The sequence below is a fragment of the Leopardus geoffroyi genome, chromosome A2 (genome assembly GCF_018350155.1).
Source record: "Leopardus geoffroyi isolate Oge1 chromosome A2, O.geoffroyi_Oge1_pat1.0, whole genome shotgun sequence".
NCBI lineage: Eukaryota > Metazoa > Chordata > Mammalia > Carnivora > Felidae > Leopardus > Leopardus geoffroyi.
The window spans coordinates 22,316,199-22,333,221 of NC_059331.1; the positions used below are offsets into that span (position 1 = coordinate 22,316,199).

General features: G+C 48.3%; 2 protein-coding genes across 7 annotated transcripts in view; one reads left to right on the top strand and one right to left on the bottom strand.

Moving 5' to 3' along the window:
• Window positions 1-1,035, bottom strand: part of CHDH (choline dehydrogenase) — a 40,956-nt gene extending 39,921 nt beyond the window's left edge. For 2 of the 4 annotated variants that reach the window (XM_045493208.1, XM_045493207.1), the window contains exon 1: window positions 665-1,035. The gene's annotated coding sequence lies outside the window, so the exon portion shown is untranslated. The remainder of the gene's footprint in view (window positions 1-664) is intronic. The other 2 variants (XM_045493209.1, XM_045493210.1) reach the window with 2 other exon arrangements.
• On the top strand, window positions 31-16,472 carry IL17RB (interleukin 17 receptor B). 3 transcript variants are annotated; one of them, XM_045493215.1, is made up of 11 exons: window positions 31-470; window positions 3,199-3,223; window positions 3,961-4,101; window positions 5,977-6,104; window positions 6,558-6,684; window positions 8,567-8,614; window positions 9,989-10,131; window positions 10,486-10,554; window positions 11,608-11,707; window positions 13,102-13,200; window positions 14,367-16,472. In XM_045493215.1, the coding sequence occupies exons 3-11, from the start codon at window positions 3,978-3,980 to the stop codon at window positions 14,912-14,914; spliced, it is 1,386 nt and encodes a 461-aa protein (XP_045349171.1). In that variant the 5' UTR covers window positions 31-470; window positions 3,199-3,223; window positions 3,961-3,977; the 3' UTR covers window positions 14,915-16,472. The 3 variants fall into 3 exon arrangements, with proteins under 3 accessions (XP_045349171.1, XP_045349172.1, XP_045349169.1); XM_045493216.1 differs by lacking the exon at window positions 31-470 and adding an exon at window positions 1,094-1,210; XM_045493213.1 differs by lacking the exon at window positions 31-470 and adding an exon at window positions 1,372-1,547.
• The last annotated feature ends 551 nt before the right edge of the window (window positions 16,473-17,023 follow it).

The following is a 17,023-nucleotide window of genomic DNA, read 5'->3' on the forward strand; positions in this document are numbered from 1 at the left end:
AGGAAGGCCGCTAACATGGCCTGCAAGTTTCAGTGGCCTGGAGTTGGTCAACCTAACTTGGTCCTTTGCAAACAGGGGACTGCAGCAGCCCAGATCTAAGCTCTGAGATCCATTGTTAGCCCAACTAATTTTTTGTTAACCTGTTCCCAAATCACTGTGTCTCAAAGGATGGTTCCAGCCAGCCGCAGGCGGCAGAATTACCAAAAGAGGGCTTGTAAAAGCAGAGCCCAGTGGGTGCCCAGGGGTCAGAACAAGTGTCTGAGGGCCAGCGGGGGATTTGCACTTAAGGCGGCGCGTGATTTTTGCGAACAGCGAAATCCTGACAGCGTCCAACGCTTCCGCCTTCGGACACCCAAGTGTTACTTTCAGACCTCGTTTTGTTTGGCAGTAAGCACACCAGGTTTCCATTACTCTAACAACACACAACTTAGTTCCTCATAAGTACTAGCTGCCGCGAAGAACTCAGCAAGGTTCGGCTGCCCGCGTCCCACCCTTTTGTCTCGGGGAGCGGTGGGGGGGAAGGGGCGCTGGTGCGGAAGGTGGGGCTCCTGCCTCGGCGTCCAGCCCGGGTCCTCCCGACTCACCCACTCCCGGCCCGAGGCCGCCCGGGGCTCCGGTCTGCGGCCAGGGCCGTGCGGGTCGGGGCGCGCCCCATGCTACTCACCCTCGGCAGCTGGGGCCCGGGGCAGGGTGGGGGGGGGGGGGCGGGCTGCGGCGGAGCGGCGGCGGCGGCGGCGGCGTCAGGGCCCTCGCCCCGCTACCCTGTAACTGGCGGCGCGGGCGCACCGCGCGCTCTTCGCGGCCTGGAGGGGAACGACGGGCGGGCGGTTCGGACCGGGTCTGCGGGCTGGCCCGAGCGCGCGTGTGCAATCCTGCACTTGGCTCACTGCTCCCACGTGTGCACGGGGCCCGGAGCGTGCCGGGACCGCCGGTGCTCTGCCCACCAGGCGCCCCGAGGCTCTGGGACGCGGCCCATCCCCGCGAGCCCCGGCAGGCGGGCCCCGGCGCTCCTACGTTGCCACCCAGAGAGGGGTCCGCCCTCGGCGCGGGCGGCGGGGCCGGGGCGGCGCTGCGGGAGGCGGGGCCCCGAGGGATGGCCCCGGGCGCCGAGATAAGAGTGCGGCCGGCCGGGGCTGACGGGGATTCCGCGATGTCGCTGGCGCTGCTGAGTCTGGCCGCGCTGTGCTGGGGATTGGTGTCCACGGAGCCGGTAAGCCTCCGCCCGCGCCCCTTTCCCGCGTTCCCTCCCTGGAGCCCCGACCCTGACGGCGGCCGACGCCCCATCTCATGCTTGTTCTCCGAGGGCCCCCTGGAAGGGGCACACATGCGCCCTCTGGGTCAGCCCGACACGCCGTCCTGGGCTTCAGGCTAGAGTCAGGGGCGTCGGAATCAGAGGGCCCCGGGCTCAAATGCCAGCCGGTGTTCTGGATTCGGTCATTTATGCTCACTGAGGCTCGATGTCTTCATCTGTAGAAGGAAGACTCACTTGGGTCTAGTGAGGAAGAGCGACAGGGCTTGCAAGGCAGCAGCAAAGAGCCTGGCACATGGTAGGCACTCAATATTGTTAATTGTTACGCTTGCAATCGAGGTCTGCCCACTTTTGGGTACAAGAACTGCTTCTCGGGGCGCCTGGGTGGCTCAGTCGGTGAAGCATCCGGCTTCGGCTCAGGTCATGGTCTCGGGATTCGTGGGTTCGAGCCCCGCGTCCTGCTCTGTCTTGCTAGCTCAGAGCCTGGAGCCTGCTTCAGATTCTGTCAGTCTGTCTGTCTGTCTGTCTCTCTCTCTCTCTGCCCCTCCCATACTTATGGAGAATATTCTCTCTTTCTTTCTCTCACTCTCTCTCTCAAAAATAAATAAATAAACGTTAAAAAACAAAACAAAACAAAAAAAAAACCCTGCTTCTCCATTACTGCTTGCCCTTTTTTGCCATGTTGATTGATGCTGTGCTAGGGTACCATGACCCGGAGCTAGTAATCTGTTGAACTCTGGCTGGTTTGCTTTTCTCCCCAGTGCCTTGAAGGATTGAGGGAATCTTTTGGGTCACTAGTGAAGAAAAATCTTATGAAACAGCATTTGAAACTATATCCCTGCTCTCTTAGCATAGAGCATAAAACATGGTGGTTACTTGTTCATGATTATGGAAAAATGAACCCCGATCATGTGCCCTGGTGCCTCCAGCTACTCTCCTTGTTGCTTTGCTTCTTCCTAAAATTTGTCTCACCAGCCCTTTGACAAGAACTCAGCTCCCACTATGGTGTCTTATTTGTTTAAAAAAATGTCTGATATTACTTGGAGTTCAGCTTTAAAAAGACAAAGATGAGGGACTAACAATTTCACCCAAACCCATATTACTCAAACCATCAAAAGTCTTAACCTTCTGTCTTACAAGATGTTTGGAAATGTACAGGCTGAGAGGGATCAGACTCCAGAGCTGGTCGACTTTCATTGTATAGGGTTTTGTCACTGGAACTTGCTGCTGCCTGAAAGTTAAATATTTTAGATCTGGTATTTTCTTCCAAAACAAAAGTACTGATTATTTGTTTCTTAAAATGACATGAGCCATTAACCCTAAAGGATTTAGTACTGGCCTTTTTGGGCACTAATGATCAAGAGTTTTTAAAAACTCTTTTCAAAAGATAACATGATGAAATCACAACTGCTTTTTGATTTTCTGAATAGCTAGCTCAGGTGAGTCCTTTTGTATCAGAGGAGGAATATTTTAAAGACACTGGGACAGCACCTTGGATTGCATTCATAACTTTCTTCCATTTATCTTCTTGGCACAGCTAGTCCTTAACCTGGAGAGAATCAATAGGTTCTCTGGATGGTCCTCAAAATCTACACTTGAACATTAGAGTGGGAAGGGGTCTTCATGATGGTCCAGATCACCCCTGCTTATAGCAGGGAAAGGGGGCGAGGCGCAGAGAGGAGTGGAGACCCAACTCTAGTTTTTAAGTTTGGCGATGAGCAGGCTTGAGGATCTAAGTATATTGATAGCTAATCTAAGGTCTATCGTAGCCTACGATGGGCCAGCTTAGTCTCCCCTAAACTGAAGTGGAACCAGCCCAACTTTTCTCTGAAAGTTTGCCACTTGTATGTACATTTTAAGAAAAATATGGTGTTTTGTCTAATTTGGCAAATGAAGGCTTATGGTTTGCTGACATTCAACACAATACTTTGTTTCTTTCTCTCTTGCAGACCATTCAGTGTGGCTCTGAACCTGGTAGGTGTGCTAGGGAATGGGTATTTGGGGCTTTATACTGACAGAACAGTGGACTTTTAGAGGGCCCAAATCCAGACAGTGGGTCATTGGAGACCAGGGAGAGGGTGAAACATTGCTTTGTTAGCCAACGTGGATGAAGCCTCTACCCAGCAAGGCAGAGCTCCCAGTGTTTCAGATGGGCTGGCTTCCTGGCCAGTAAGAGGGGCACAGGCAGGGCCGGAATCCCCATTCATGGTGGAAAGTGAAGCCTGCCGCTCTGGGAGATCAAGTGCTGTGATAAGGAGGTCATTTACAGTGGAGAACAGGAAGCAGCTGTCTTAGAGAAGGAGGAGTGTTTGAGATGGTAGCCTTTGAAGAATGAGTGGGCTCCTGCCCAAGAATTGTGAATGGAAAAAGGTGAGCTGGAGGAGGGTTGGGGCCACCAGTGATTAGGAAGTAGGAGTTGTGTGGGCCAGCTGGCTGGAGTCCAGGCTGATACATGAGGGACAAGCATGTCAAATTTGCTAAATACATCCTTAAGTGCACAGGCGCATGGGGTGGTCCCAAGTGCCCTGTGGGGTGGGGCCGGAAGGTTACCAATCTCCTTGGCCATAAATCAGCCAGCACTAAGAGACTGCCTTAGCAGGAAGAAGAGATGAACAGGGAGCGAAGGATGGATCGGGGTGGGCCACTCAGAGGAGATGGCGTTGGGTAGGGCCAGGGAGGAGAGCATCTTAGGCAGTTTTGCTTCTTCCCAGGACCGTCTCCAGAGTGGATGGTCCAACACACTCTGACCCCAGGAGACTTGAGGGACCTCCGAGTGGAACCTGTTAGAAGCAGAGTTGCAATGGAGGACTATTCAATTTTGATGAATGTGAGCTGGGTACTCCGGGCAGATGGTAAGTCTGCATCAAGCAATAAAGTATCTACTAAAGCAGAAAAGTGCAGATTGTGTGACCCATTAATTCCACCGCTGGCAGGAACCAAACAGAATACTGTAAATACATAAGTGCACCAAAAGCCACATACTGTGTGGTCCCCCCTTATCTGTGGTTTTACTTTCCATGGCTTCAGTTACTCATGGTCAACCAGAGGCTGGAAGCAGACGGTCCTCCTTCTGACGTATCTTCAGAAGGTCCATAGTAGCTTAATGCTATGTCAGCACCAACCACATTCACCTCGCTTCACCTCATCACATAGAAGATGGACGAGCACAGCACAATATTTTCAGATAGAGATCATATTCACATAACTTTTATTACAGTCTGTTGTTATAATTGTTCTATTTTATTATCAACTATTGTTAATCTCTTGCTGTGCCTGATTTATAAATTAAACTTTATCATAGGTATGTGTGTATAGGAAAAAAAATGTAGATAGGGTTCAGTACTCTCCACAGTTTTAGGCATCCACTGGGGGTCTTGGAACATATCCCCTGTGAGTAAGGGGGTGGGGTGCTGCTGTGCTAGATTATTCTTGGTAGCATTATTCATAACAGCCAAAAAATGGAATGCATCAAATGCCTGACAGTAGAATTGGAATCACAGAACCAACCCGATGCAGCAATGAGTATGATGATCTGTCACTAAACACAGTGTGGATGAATGAATCTCACAAACATAAGACACCCGATTCCAGAGTCCACATCCACATCTGAATGCAAAACTAAGTGGTTGGAAGCCACAGTAGTGGTTCTTCTTGGGTAGGGAGCAACTGACAGCACGAAGGGCATTCCTGGTGTGTTTCTCAGCCTGGGTACTGGCTACGTGAGTGTGACAACCCATCATGTGGTCTACTTACGATCTGTGTACTCTTTGGTTTGTTATATCTTGTGGAAGAAAACAGAGTAAGTGCAGAGATGATTTCCCTCCCCCCCCCCCGCCCCGCCCCAGCCCCCAACCACCACCAAGTTTAGGAAAAGTGCTGGCTCAGGTACATTTCTGTTTCCCAAAAGGCACCATGAAAGTCCTGGCATTTCCCCCAAGGCAGCTTGCAAGTTCTTTCAATGAACCAATCCTGGGGGCCTAAAGCCCATGTCTCTGCTTTCCACCTGCTCAATTCAGTTCAATTCCATCAAGTCAGGAATCAGGAGTGCCAGGCACAGAGAGGTGAGGCGGTCACCGTTCCCACCCAGTAGGGCTCTCAGAGGACGGGGGGAGGCAAGCAGAGGGACACAGGCTCAGTGTTAGGGGGTCCCAGAAGGAGCTGTGCTCCATCTGAATGGGGTGGAGGCAGCGGGGAGCTGGCGAGGGTCCTCAGGGAGCATCGTAGGTGGTGCAGTGAGGCAGTGGCCCTACACCTAGTACAGAGTGAGCATTTGCATTTGTTAGCTGTTATTACAGGAGAGCTTGGCCTTGAAGGAGTGGTCAGCCTTCCAGGCAGGGAATAGGGGGAGGGAGGGGCAGTCAGAACAGCATGGTTTGATGATGACACTCTGAGGGGTCTGTTCCTCTTAAAAGACACCCACCGTAGTGCAGAGCCAGAGTCCCCTTTGCAGGATCCTGTGAAATTGAGGCTTACCGGTGAGGAGGAAAGAGCTTGGGTTTTGGAGTTAAATCCATATCTGCCACTGGTGAGCTTTGTAAGCTTAGGTAGTGCTCCCTGAAATCCCCCAAGCCTCACTCACCCTATCTGTAAACAGAGGACAGCAAAGGTGCCTACCTTACAGGACTGTTGTGAATATGAACTGGGATAAGGCATGTAAACCCTCCAGCATCAAGCTGGCCGCATAGTAGGTGCTAAATAAACAGCTGCCTTCTTGCCTGTCTCTGCAGCCAGCATCCGCTTGTTGAAGGCCACCAAGATCTGCGTGACAGGCAAGAGTAACCTCCAGTCCTACAGCTGCGTGAGGTGCAATTACACAGAAGCCTTCCAGACTCAGACCAGACCCTCTGGCGGCAGAGTGAGCGCGCTGAGGCACTTCGGCTAATTGTCGTTAAAGCTCGCCCCTTTGCTTGGGGGGGCAGACGTGACGTGCAGTACACACAGGCTGCTCAGCAGCCACAGCTTGGAGCCTGGAGTAGGATGCCTGGGTTCAAATCCTATTTTTGGCCACTTCTGGGCTGTGTGCCGTGGGCAAGTCAGCATCTCTGGGCCTCAGTTTCCCCATCCACAAAGTGAGGGGAGCTGAACTTAAATTATATCCTGGCTCTAAAAGTTTACACGTCTCTGATTCTGTGACTTACACTGGCAAATGGTGTGAGCTCTGTTCCCGTAGTAGACATCAGCTGGAGACAGAAGTTTCAGCAGTAGGTAAAGGAATGCAATTATAAATGGAAAGGGCAGCACACAAAGGCACTACATTTCTGCGTTGCAGTGCTTTGGGAATTCAGGGGTTCTTTGCTTTGCCTTGCAGTGGACGTTTTCCTACGTAGGTTTTCCTGTGGAGCTGAACACAGTCTACTTCATTGGGGCCCACAATATCCCCAATGCAAATATGAATGAAGACAGCCCCTCCATGTCTGTGAATTTCACCTCACCAGGTAACTCCCTCACTCCTCCCTCTGTCATCCTCTGTCTTGCGGGGATGCTTGCTGTCTGGTGTGTGGTTTGGCACAGAGAGGCTGGGGTGCCTCGTCAAGGCATTTGGCTTCGCTGAGTCTGGTTTCCTCGTGAGACACAGTAGTGACTATGCCTCACTCACAGAGTGGGGGAGAGGAGGAAGTCAGATAAAAAGTAGGGAAAAGCCTGTTCCTGTGTGTCAGGCACCAGCTGAGCACCTGACGTGCATCCTGTCACCAAAGCTTCCAACAGCCCTGAGGTTGTTGGATGGATGAAGACATTGAGAGCTTAAGTGACTTGCCCTGGGTTACACACACAGGAAGAGTGAAGCTGACGTCCCAACCCTGGGCCTTCTTGATCAGTGACTTTAACCATCTGCCACTAATGCAGAATGTTGTGGGTACAATGTGGGCTCCAGTGTCGGCTGGCTTCCTCACTGGCTGTGGTGTTTGAGGAGTGGCTGGGTCTCTGAGGACACATGGACCCCAGTCGGCCCCCGGGGCTGTCAGTGAAATGCAGGTGGCACTGGGTTGAACGCTGGGTTATTTTCCCTATGCTACAGCACACAACCAGCCCTCCAGTATCACACCTTCAGGGTCACACACGGGGCTGCCGCGCGGATGAGACAGGATCGTGTGTCATGTGTAGAGGGGCCAGCATGGTGCCGGCTACAGTGGTTCCCATGCCACCCTCACCTGGGATGGGTCACCTGTTCTGTACTCCACTCCTGTCCTCTGCCTCTGGCAAGGTGTCCAAGCCAAATGGGGTAAATTTCTGATTCCTTGCTGTTCTTTGAGAGTGTGGTCCAGGGTGTTCTTTTTGCCCCACAACTTACTACATAGTAGTTTCCAGCTTTCTTGATGCGGCCAAACCCCATTTTAAAAAACATAAATGTCTTATTTTGGAGTAATTTTAGCTTTACAGAAAAGTTGCAAAGATAATACAAGGAACTGTGTGGATGTCCGAAGGATCCCCATATAGCTCTCACGCAGTTTCCCCAATCATTCATTCACCTTTGATGTCACCGTGGTACGTTTATCAAAGCTAAGAAACCAACATGGGTACATCCCTATTAACTAAACTCCAGACTTTATTTGGATGTCACCTGCTTTTCCATGAATGCCCTCTTTCTGTGCCAGTCCCATTTAGTCCTCGTGTCCCTCGGTCTCCTCTGGTAACAGGTTTGAGTCTTCCTTTGTTCTTCAGGACCTTGACAATCTAGGGTGCCGGCCAGGCATCCTGCAGAATGTCCCCTAGTCTGGGTTTGTCTGATATTTGTCTCCTGATTAGATTGGGGGTGTGAGTTTTTGGAGAGACAGTGCAGAGGTCGAGTGTCCTTGTCCTCGCTTCCTATCAGGGGCAGGTGACATACACACCACGTCACTGGTCATGTTCACCATCGTCACTTGGTTAAGTGGTACCTGCCAGGCATCTCCCTTGTAAATCTACTGATTTTCCATTTCTCTACTATGACTTTTTTAAAAAAGCAAATGACTAAAGGTCCCCCTATTCTGGGGTAGGGGTGTGGGGTGGATTGAGTTCCATTTCCTGGAAGAGGCGGTATTTACATATATTATCAAACCTTTTCAAAGGTTCAAGTCTTCTCCCGGGGATCATAGATACTATTCTGATAAAGGTTGTATTTAAATTAGACTCTGGTTATCACTTCGTGGGTAGTCTTCTGTTTAACCACCAAATGCCAAATGTTAGCGCCCCATTTAAATTTGCTATCTTACCTCACATCTTGAGTATTCTGGCAGTTTGTTACAAGTGTGGTAAGCATGTGTGCATGTGTGCTTGCTGGCGAGGGAGTGGAGTGGAGATCCCTTTTTCTAACGTAAAAACTTCCATTCAAATCTCCAGGCTGCCTAGACCACATAATGAAATACCAAAAAAAGTGCATCAAGGCAGGTAAGTAAATACATGTTTGCTTTTGTCATCAGAGGAACCTGGGGCCAGCACAACCCAATCCATCTTCCATGAAGAAACTGAGGCCCAGAGCAGGGGAGTTCTGTGTCCAAGTTGCACGGAGAGGGCTGATCCCTGGCCAGCACTCCTGGCCAGCACTGTACCGACTCAGTCAAGCAGCCTGTCCAGAGAAGGACCCATTCTGAGTAGGTTTAGGTAGTGAGCCAACAGTCACAGAAAAACACCCGCTGTACAAACTGCACTTACAGTGGTGCTGATTGGAGGCCCTTCCTGACTGGAGGGGAATCTGTAAGTCCTTCCACTGACCTCTGGCCCTGGGGGCCCAATGAACCTTCCATTTGGATTAGCAAGCATTCGAGGTGGGAGTGTTAGCTAAAGTAATGACCTCAAAGCATATTCTCAACTTGTGTCTTCACTGGAGTTCACCTCTCACAGGCTAAACTATTAGAACCTGCCTCTACCCTTGGAGTTTCGAAATAAGTATCTTGAGGATAATCAGTCCTAAGTGTCCGATTTCCAAGGATTTTACAAGGGTGCTTGTAAATTTCTGGGTAATACAGTCTTATGATGCTAATGAGGCTAGTGGCCCATGAGGGAACCAATCCCCATCTTTTAGGCACCCCCAACCCAGCGGGCATCCCTGTGCATCCCATCAGACTGAACTGCACACAGACTCCTTCGTGGAAGGCAGACTTGGAGCTTTATGCTTCCTTTCTTGCCTCCCACCAAAAGAAATCTGGACTGTGGAGGGCACAGTGGGTGTGGGGAGCTCTGAGGGCCTTCCATCAGTCCTAGACCCCCCCTCCAAAGACGGTTCTGAGCTAGGGCCTGCCATGCTCTCCCCCGTGGGGAAACCACCACACACTCCCATCTCTTCTGTTCCTGGAAATTAACCTGGTACTGATTTGCAAGTCCCAAAAATCAAACAACTGACTTTGTCTCAGTGAGTAGGCCTGTCAGGGTATCCACTCGCTCTATAACCTTAAACATGTCTTCTGGCCTGGGGCTCCTCCTCCCCATCCTGGAAAGGAAAAAATGCTGACCTCAACCCTTAACTCAAAATGGATGTTGAGAATTGAAGGGAGTAGTAGAACCCCATCTGTGCCTCCAACACCACCCCCCGCCCCCAGCCCAGGGAAGCTATCTCAGCAAAGTGGTGATATGGGGCCCCTAAACTTTCTTGGGCAGCAGGTACTTTGCGATGCTGGGAGCAAGGACTAGTAAAAGGTACACTGTGCAGAGAGCCCTTGGATGCACGCATGCCAGAGAACTTAGATTTGTTTTGGCCAAGCCCTTTGGGAGACTTAAATGAGGGGCAGTTTGCAACACCATCCATGTGATTCTCTCTGGACTCAGGAAGTCTGTGGGATCCCAACGTCACTGCCTGTAAGAAGAACAAGACGGTGGTGGAAGTGAATTTTACAACCAGCCCCCTTGGAAACAAATACATGGCTCTCATCCAAAATCGCATTGTAATCGGGTTTTCTAACGTGCTGGAGGTACCTCTTCCCTTCGTTTCCTAACACCACCCCCAGCCTTGCTCACCTTGCTGACGAGGAAAATGCAGGTCCCCTAGGATTCCCTGGACAGGCCCTCCATTGTAACGGCACAGGCAGGTGGGTCCCTTATCTAGGTGTGCGGGGCTGTTTTGACTCCTTTAACAAATGAACACAAGTCCCTGGGAATCTAAAACCAACCAGAGGTAGACGTATCCGAAGTAGGAAATGAATGCTTATTCACGCAGAGTCTGAGGAGTTGAGTCAGTTTGGGAAGAGCAGTCTTTTCACTGGCAATCTTGGTTCTCACTCCCCTGGCTCATGATTCTCCATGCTGTCTCATTCAATCTGCCCCAGAACAAACCCCCAACGCGAACTTCTGTGGTGATCCCGGTGACTGGGGAGAGTGAAGGTGCTATGGTCCAGGTAAGGCTCACCGAGCCGTCCGCGAGGGCAGGGGCGCTGGGGGACTGGCTGCTGCTGCACAGGCCACCGGTCACGGGAGCTGATGAGCTCCCACCCCCGGTTCGCTTCTGCCGGCTGCCTGCACTAAGCAACAAGTGGGGAACCCTTGCCTCATTCGTTATGGAGGCAAAGGTGGAAGCAAACCTTCGGGCCATGATCCCTTTTGCTTTTATTAGTGGCTATTGACTTTCCGTTTTAGTCACAGAGCCTCAGAGAACTTCCGAGACAGGAGTACCATTTAATTTTCCCAAGTTTCGGTTTTAACTGCAAAATGAAGCAACAAAGGATTTAAAATCAGAAGGTTTGGGTTTCAAGCAGCGTATGAACTTTGAAGGGCAGCTGCCTGTCCTCTCGGCATGAGTCTAGTCGGCTGGAAAACAGGAAGCTGGCCCGGGCAGATGCTCTCAGGTCTCTTTCAGCTCCGAGTTTATGATGTGGGGACATGGAGGGTCATAGAGGGACACAGCCACACCCAAGGCATAAGGAGCTTTTGTTTTTCATTCCCTGGAACATAAAGGTAGCACTCAGGCACGCCAGAGGGAGCAGATACCTGTCTGCATATTGTGACTGCACCCCTTTTCCAGGGAACCAGACTTTCCTAGTCCCGGAGGATATATCTGTCAATAGGAGCTCTACTGCTCTGGGTTGTTTTTTTTTTTTTTTTTTTTTAGAGGAAATATTTGTATATGTATTAGGCTGTGACCTAACCCTTTTAGATAAGGAAGCCAACATGTTAGCAACATGTACAAAGTTTACATTCACAATTCAGGAGTCAGGTGTTTGGTCTCAGGTTGCTGGTTTGGATTTTAGGGCTTTGTTATGGAAGTGTGACCAAGGCAAAAAATGTGTTTTTTTTTTTTTTTTTTTTTTTTCACCCTATTACAATGCTGGGGTGGGGGTGCGGTTCAAACCAGGAGAGAAAGGGGGGAGACATTTTGGTGGGAGTAGGCATTATGCTGAGCTTCTGCTCTGAAGCATGATGCGAGCTTCCCAAGCCTCTTGTTTTTCCCTCAGCTGACTCCGTATTTCCATACTTGTGGCAATGACTGCATCCGACGCAAAGGAACAGTTGTGCTTTGCCCACAGACTGGCATCTCCTTCCCGCTGGATGGTCGTAAGTGCCCAGCCATTTGTGCAGGGTGATCAGAGAGGTGCAGGGTGATCAGAGAGGTTCAGGGCCTGAGAGGCCCAGCAGCACTACCCCATTCAATATGGGCCAGGGTGGGCATGCACCTGCAGGAGGGTGCAGGAGCCCCTGCTGTGTACACGGTGAGGGGCTGGGGTGCAGGGGAAGATGTCCACGCCGCCGTGCCAGAGGCCCTGACAGCTGATCGGGAATAGAGGCTTCATTTGCGAATCCACCACAAGATCCTTTATGAAACAGGATGCACACAAGAAGGGGGAAAAATAAACAGCGCAGAATGGATGTTCATTGTGCTACAATGACCTGCTGAAAAGTCAGTGGCGCTAAAGGACTGAGTCCATGAGGGAATGTGCATTTCACCACACTGTGATTTTCTTACCAGCCTCAGTGGCCCAGCCTGTTACTGTAATTTGATATGTTCACTCAGCCACAAATTAGCAATATTGGCCCCCAAAGACACACCTCACTGATGCCTGAGAGCAGCATATTTGGGGAAAATGTCCTTCTGGATTTAGAGATGGTAGTTCTCTCAGTACAGACAGACAAATGTTCCCAGAACTAGCCCGGGCTGGAGTCAAAAGTTGCAAAGTGTTACTCTCAGAAACTCAGCCCAACAAACTGACAACCTAGGTGCCTAACAGTCCTGACTTCTGTGTGGGTACAGTGCCTATGGATTCCTGAGCTTACCTGACAGATATTCCTGTGGGAGGTGGTATTACCCACCGTGTTTGTCAGTCTAACAAAACAGCCTTGAAAAATGGCATCTGTGTGTCCCACGTATTAAGTAATCACACTGAGAATAACATCAATTCATCAAAGAACAAAAAACCTGAATGCAAACTCTGGTTACCAGGGTGAAAATGCCTGTATATAAGTGCAGTAAGAAGCCAAAATGATTTTGGCAGAACTTTCTTAACCTCCTGGGTCACATATCCCTTTTGAGAATCTAACAAGTGGCCTGGACACTCTACAGAAAAATGCACCAATCTGTAGACCCCCTAGAGATCTACTGACCCTTGGTGTTAATAGGAATCTAAACTTCGGGGCGCCTGGGTGGCTCAGTCGGTTAAGTGTCTGACTTCGGCTCAGGTCATGATCTCGCGGTTCACGAGTTCGAGCCCCACATCGGGCTCTGTGCTGACAGCTCGGAGCCTGGAGCCTGCTTCCGATTCTGTGCCTCCCTCTCTCTGACCCTGCCCCCATTCATGCTCTGTCTCTCTCTGTCTCAAAAATAAATAAACGTTAAAAAAAAAAAAAAAAAGAAATCTAAACTTCTACAGAGTATAGAGTAAAAATCTTGTTTACAAATAGGAGATAAATTTGGCTTTGTTTTGCTGAAAGTAAATCAACTTTGTTTTCTCCAGGCAGAAGCATGATGGGTGGCTGGCGGCCTTTCCTCCTCCCAGCCCTGCTGGGGGCCACAGCATTGCTGGCGGCTGGGATCTACGTAATATGGAGGCACAGTAAGTGTTATGATTAGTTCTTTAAAGAAACCTGAATGAGGAAATAACAGTGAATTTTTTAAAAGATTCCTCCAGAAGCAGTTACATTTTGGCATCAAGGCAAGAGCACTGATGTAATGCCCTAGAACTCTCCAAAAATACTGATAATGATGACTTAGTCACAACCACCAAGGCAAAGCAGGGATGGGGACCTCTCGATCCAGTGACTACCACCAGTTTCATTTTTACCATTGGGGCACCTACAAGCACTACAATGGGCACAAGACAGCGAACAGCGAATTGCATTTTTGCCTGTAACAGGTACCCCAAGCTAGTTCCTACTTTTTAAAAATAATTGTCCCATAGCATAAGAACAATACTCACTTGAATTCGTGTACCTCAGGGTCCTTGCCAACTCTTTAAACATCAAGAACTTAAATACAGAAGTCAGAGTATTTATACAGATACACAGCAAGAAGGAAGCCCACTGCTTCTCCTTTTACCGTATGAGTCCTTTGTGATGTTGTGGACAGAACAAGATTAATCTCATAACCTAAGTAAGAAAGCCATGTGGAACCCTGACCTTGGGAATGCTTCTATTCAGGGGATATGATCTGGCCTGTATTAGTTATAGTACTTTCATATGTAGTTTCTGTTCTGTAGCACATACAGAATTCCAGTCAAGTTCCAGCTGAAATGGGGTACCAGTTAACTTAACACAACCACACAAAGACTACCACTTGCAGGCATCAGATGGATCAATTACTGAGTTGACTTAATTCAAAATGTGATGTGAAGGGCACAGGTTAGGTAGCCCTGTTTATATAGGACACTATGTAATACTGGTTAGAACCACCCACCTAAAACAAAGTACCTCCAACCTAAACAGTTTCTGTGACTTCATTTGAAAAGATATGGGTTAAGAAGACTGACGTAGTGATGGGGACTTGAAAATACATCATTTAGAGCATCTTTAAGGTTGTGTTGAGCATCAGTGTGTTTCAGGTGGTATGTTCAAAAGGAACATTGCGGGGGGCGGGGGGTATTTTCCTTGCTGGCAGTAACAGCGTCCCTGGTGCTCAGCCAATATTCCCTCGCTGGGGTTCATTTACTAGTGGTGGTTCAGATTAGAGTGACGGCCTGCTGTGTGCCGTTCCTAGCTAACAAACGCTCTCTTCTCCCCACAGAAAGGATCAAGAAGGCCTCCTTCCCTACTGCCACCCTCCTGGCCCCCATTAAGGTTCTTGTGGTTTACCCATCTGAAATATGCTTCCATCACACAGTGTGTCACTTCACTGAATTTCTTCAAAACCACTGCAGAAGCGAGGTTATTCTTGAAGAGTGGCAGAAAAAGAAAATAGCGGAGATGGGTCCAGTGCAGTGGCTTACCACTCAGAAGAAAGCAGTGGATAAAATCATTTTCCTACTTTCCAATGACGTCAACACCATGTGTGATAGTACCTGTGACAAGAGTGAGGGCAGCTCCCATGAGAACTCCCAAGACCTGTTCCCCCTTGCCTTTAACCTCTTCTGCAGCGATCTGAGAAGCCAGACTCCCCTTCGCAAATACATGGTGGTCTATTTTAGAGAGGCAGATACCAAAGACGAGTACAGTGCGCTCAGTGTCTGCCCCAAGTACCGCCTCATGAAGGACGCTCCTGCTTTCTGTACAGAACTTCTCCGTGTCGAGCAGCACGTGTCAGCGGGAAAGAGGCTGACAGCCTGTTCCATGTAGGCCACCCAGGAGAAGTGAGGGGCCCTGAAGCCTTCCTACTCCTCCACATTATAGGGGGAAAGCATCTCAGGATTCTAAAGTTTCTGTATGGACTACGTGCAGGGAGGATTTTACATACACCTGCTTTATTTAGCAATAGGAATATAGGGAGGATTCATAACTAAATACATATGCCTTAGCTTAATCAAAACTTTCATGCCAATAAAACTGTTATAAATACTAACTACTGTAGCATTAACTAAAGGACAGAAACTAAATTTATAATTATACAGCTAAATCAAAATCAAGGAGAGTAATAATGCAAAATTATAACCATTTTGATAATGCAGTGATAAAGCATCTTCCAGCCAAACATCCAATCTTGAACAGTCCGTGCACTGCACTGTAGGTAAAACTTTACTTCTGTAACCTTCTAAACTTAATGAGTATCAAATTTAAGAAGACTTCACTAATTCACTCAAGTAACTTCATAGGTGAAAAACCCTCTATTACATACAAAAACTATTTAAAAAAAACAGAATAGGGAATAACGAGCTGAACTCAGCTCTGCTGGCCAGATAACATAGCATGCAGGTAACTGCTCATACTATTTGGCACTTGTATAGGACCTCTCTGAACTAATTCATGACCTGTCTGATTCTTGTTCAGGTGACTTTTAACATGGACACCAATATACATTACTTGCAGACCTCCTATCAACTTTTGCCCAAAGTTACCTATTAGAGGTCACGTCAAGAGTTCAGTTTCTTGGTTATTATGTTAACTTTTCATGTTCAAAACACAAATTGTTCCTGCTCTTTAGAAAGTTAGCCCTCTTGAAGTAGTCTTTTATAAATCAGTTATAATGGTTTAAATTACCATAGAGCTCCATGACATAGAAATGTATGGTATTTTAAGTCTTCCAACTTCTTTCTCTAAAAGCATCTTTTTAATGCAGAGGTTACCAAGGGGCTATATATATTATTTATATTTATATTATGCCCATTTTTCTAAGATTGCTGGTCTTTCACACATCCAATCCTGTATCTGCTCTAGAACGTGGCTCAGTTTCAGGTGGATGACTGTTAAAATATATTCGTGAAGTGTCAAAACTATCCTTAAAGGGCCATGCCACCCCTTCTAATACATGTCTTATGGATAAAATAAAAATCAAAATAAGGAAGCACAGAGTGAAAACTCACCATGTTCAGCTCCCCAAGCAGATACTTAGTAATGGCTGAGACAATATGTTTAATGTGGTTAAGCTCACTTGTCATGATCTGTTTTCATGGTGCTTAATAAAGTGCTGGTAAAAGAAGACAGACATGGCTTATGTCTAAACTTGGATCAGAAACCAACTTCCTCTGAATCAACATCTACCAGTTATAACAACAATATGTTATTATGTAAAAAAAAGATTATGAACAAAACTAACATTTTGCTTTTGGAATTAGGTAGCCACTAATAAATTGTGTTGAAACAGCCCAGATACATAAATAAGATCAATATTGTATATTTTGTTAAAAAAAAAAAAATAACACATAATTTTCAAATTGAAGGCACACATCTTCAATAGTACCAACATGTTAAAGTCGTTTTCTTATACTGGTGGGCTCTTCCCTGTTCCTGACCTACTGAGCAGGTATGTAAGATGCTTCCATTTATGCAAATGATCTGGTACCAGCATTTCTCCACATCCTAAGACTTCTAACCACCCTTATTCTCTTTTTCTATATTCCACTCTTCCTTCCATGTCTTATCCATCCCTACTTCTGTCTCTCTGTCCCCCTCCATCTCCAGTTCTGGATGAGCAGATGGTGGGAGCAGGTACCCAGCAGGGGGTGGCAGGGATCCGGCACTCTCCCAGGCCCCCAGGTCTCTGAGCCTCTAGTGCTGTGCTTGCTGACTGACTCCCATCTCCAGACAATGCCTTCTCTTCCTGGGGCCAGGAAGGCTTCACCAAGGCCTGGACCACTGGTGCTACTAGCTGTCTGTACTGAGATTTTGCTTCAGATTGCTCACAGATTAAGGTCAAATAATCGTACTGGGCACAAAGAGCTCCAAAACCTTTCTCTTCGTTCATCAGGTATAGGAAAACTGGGGGGCTCAATGACTAAGTTAGTAGTAATT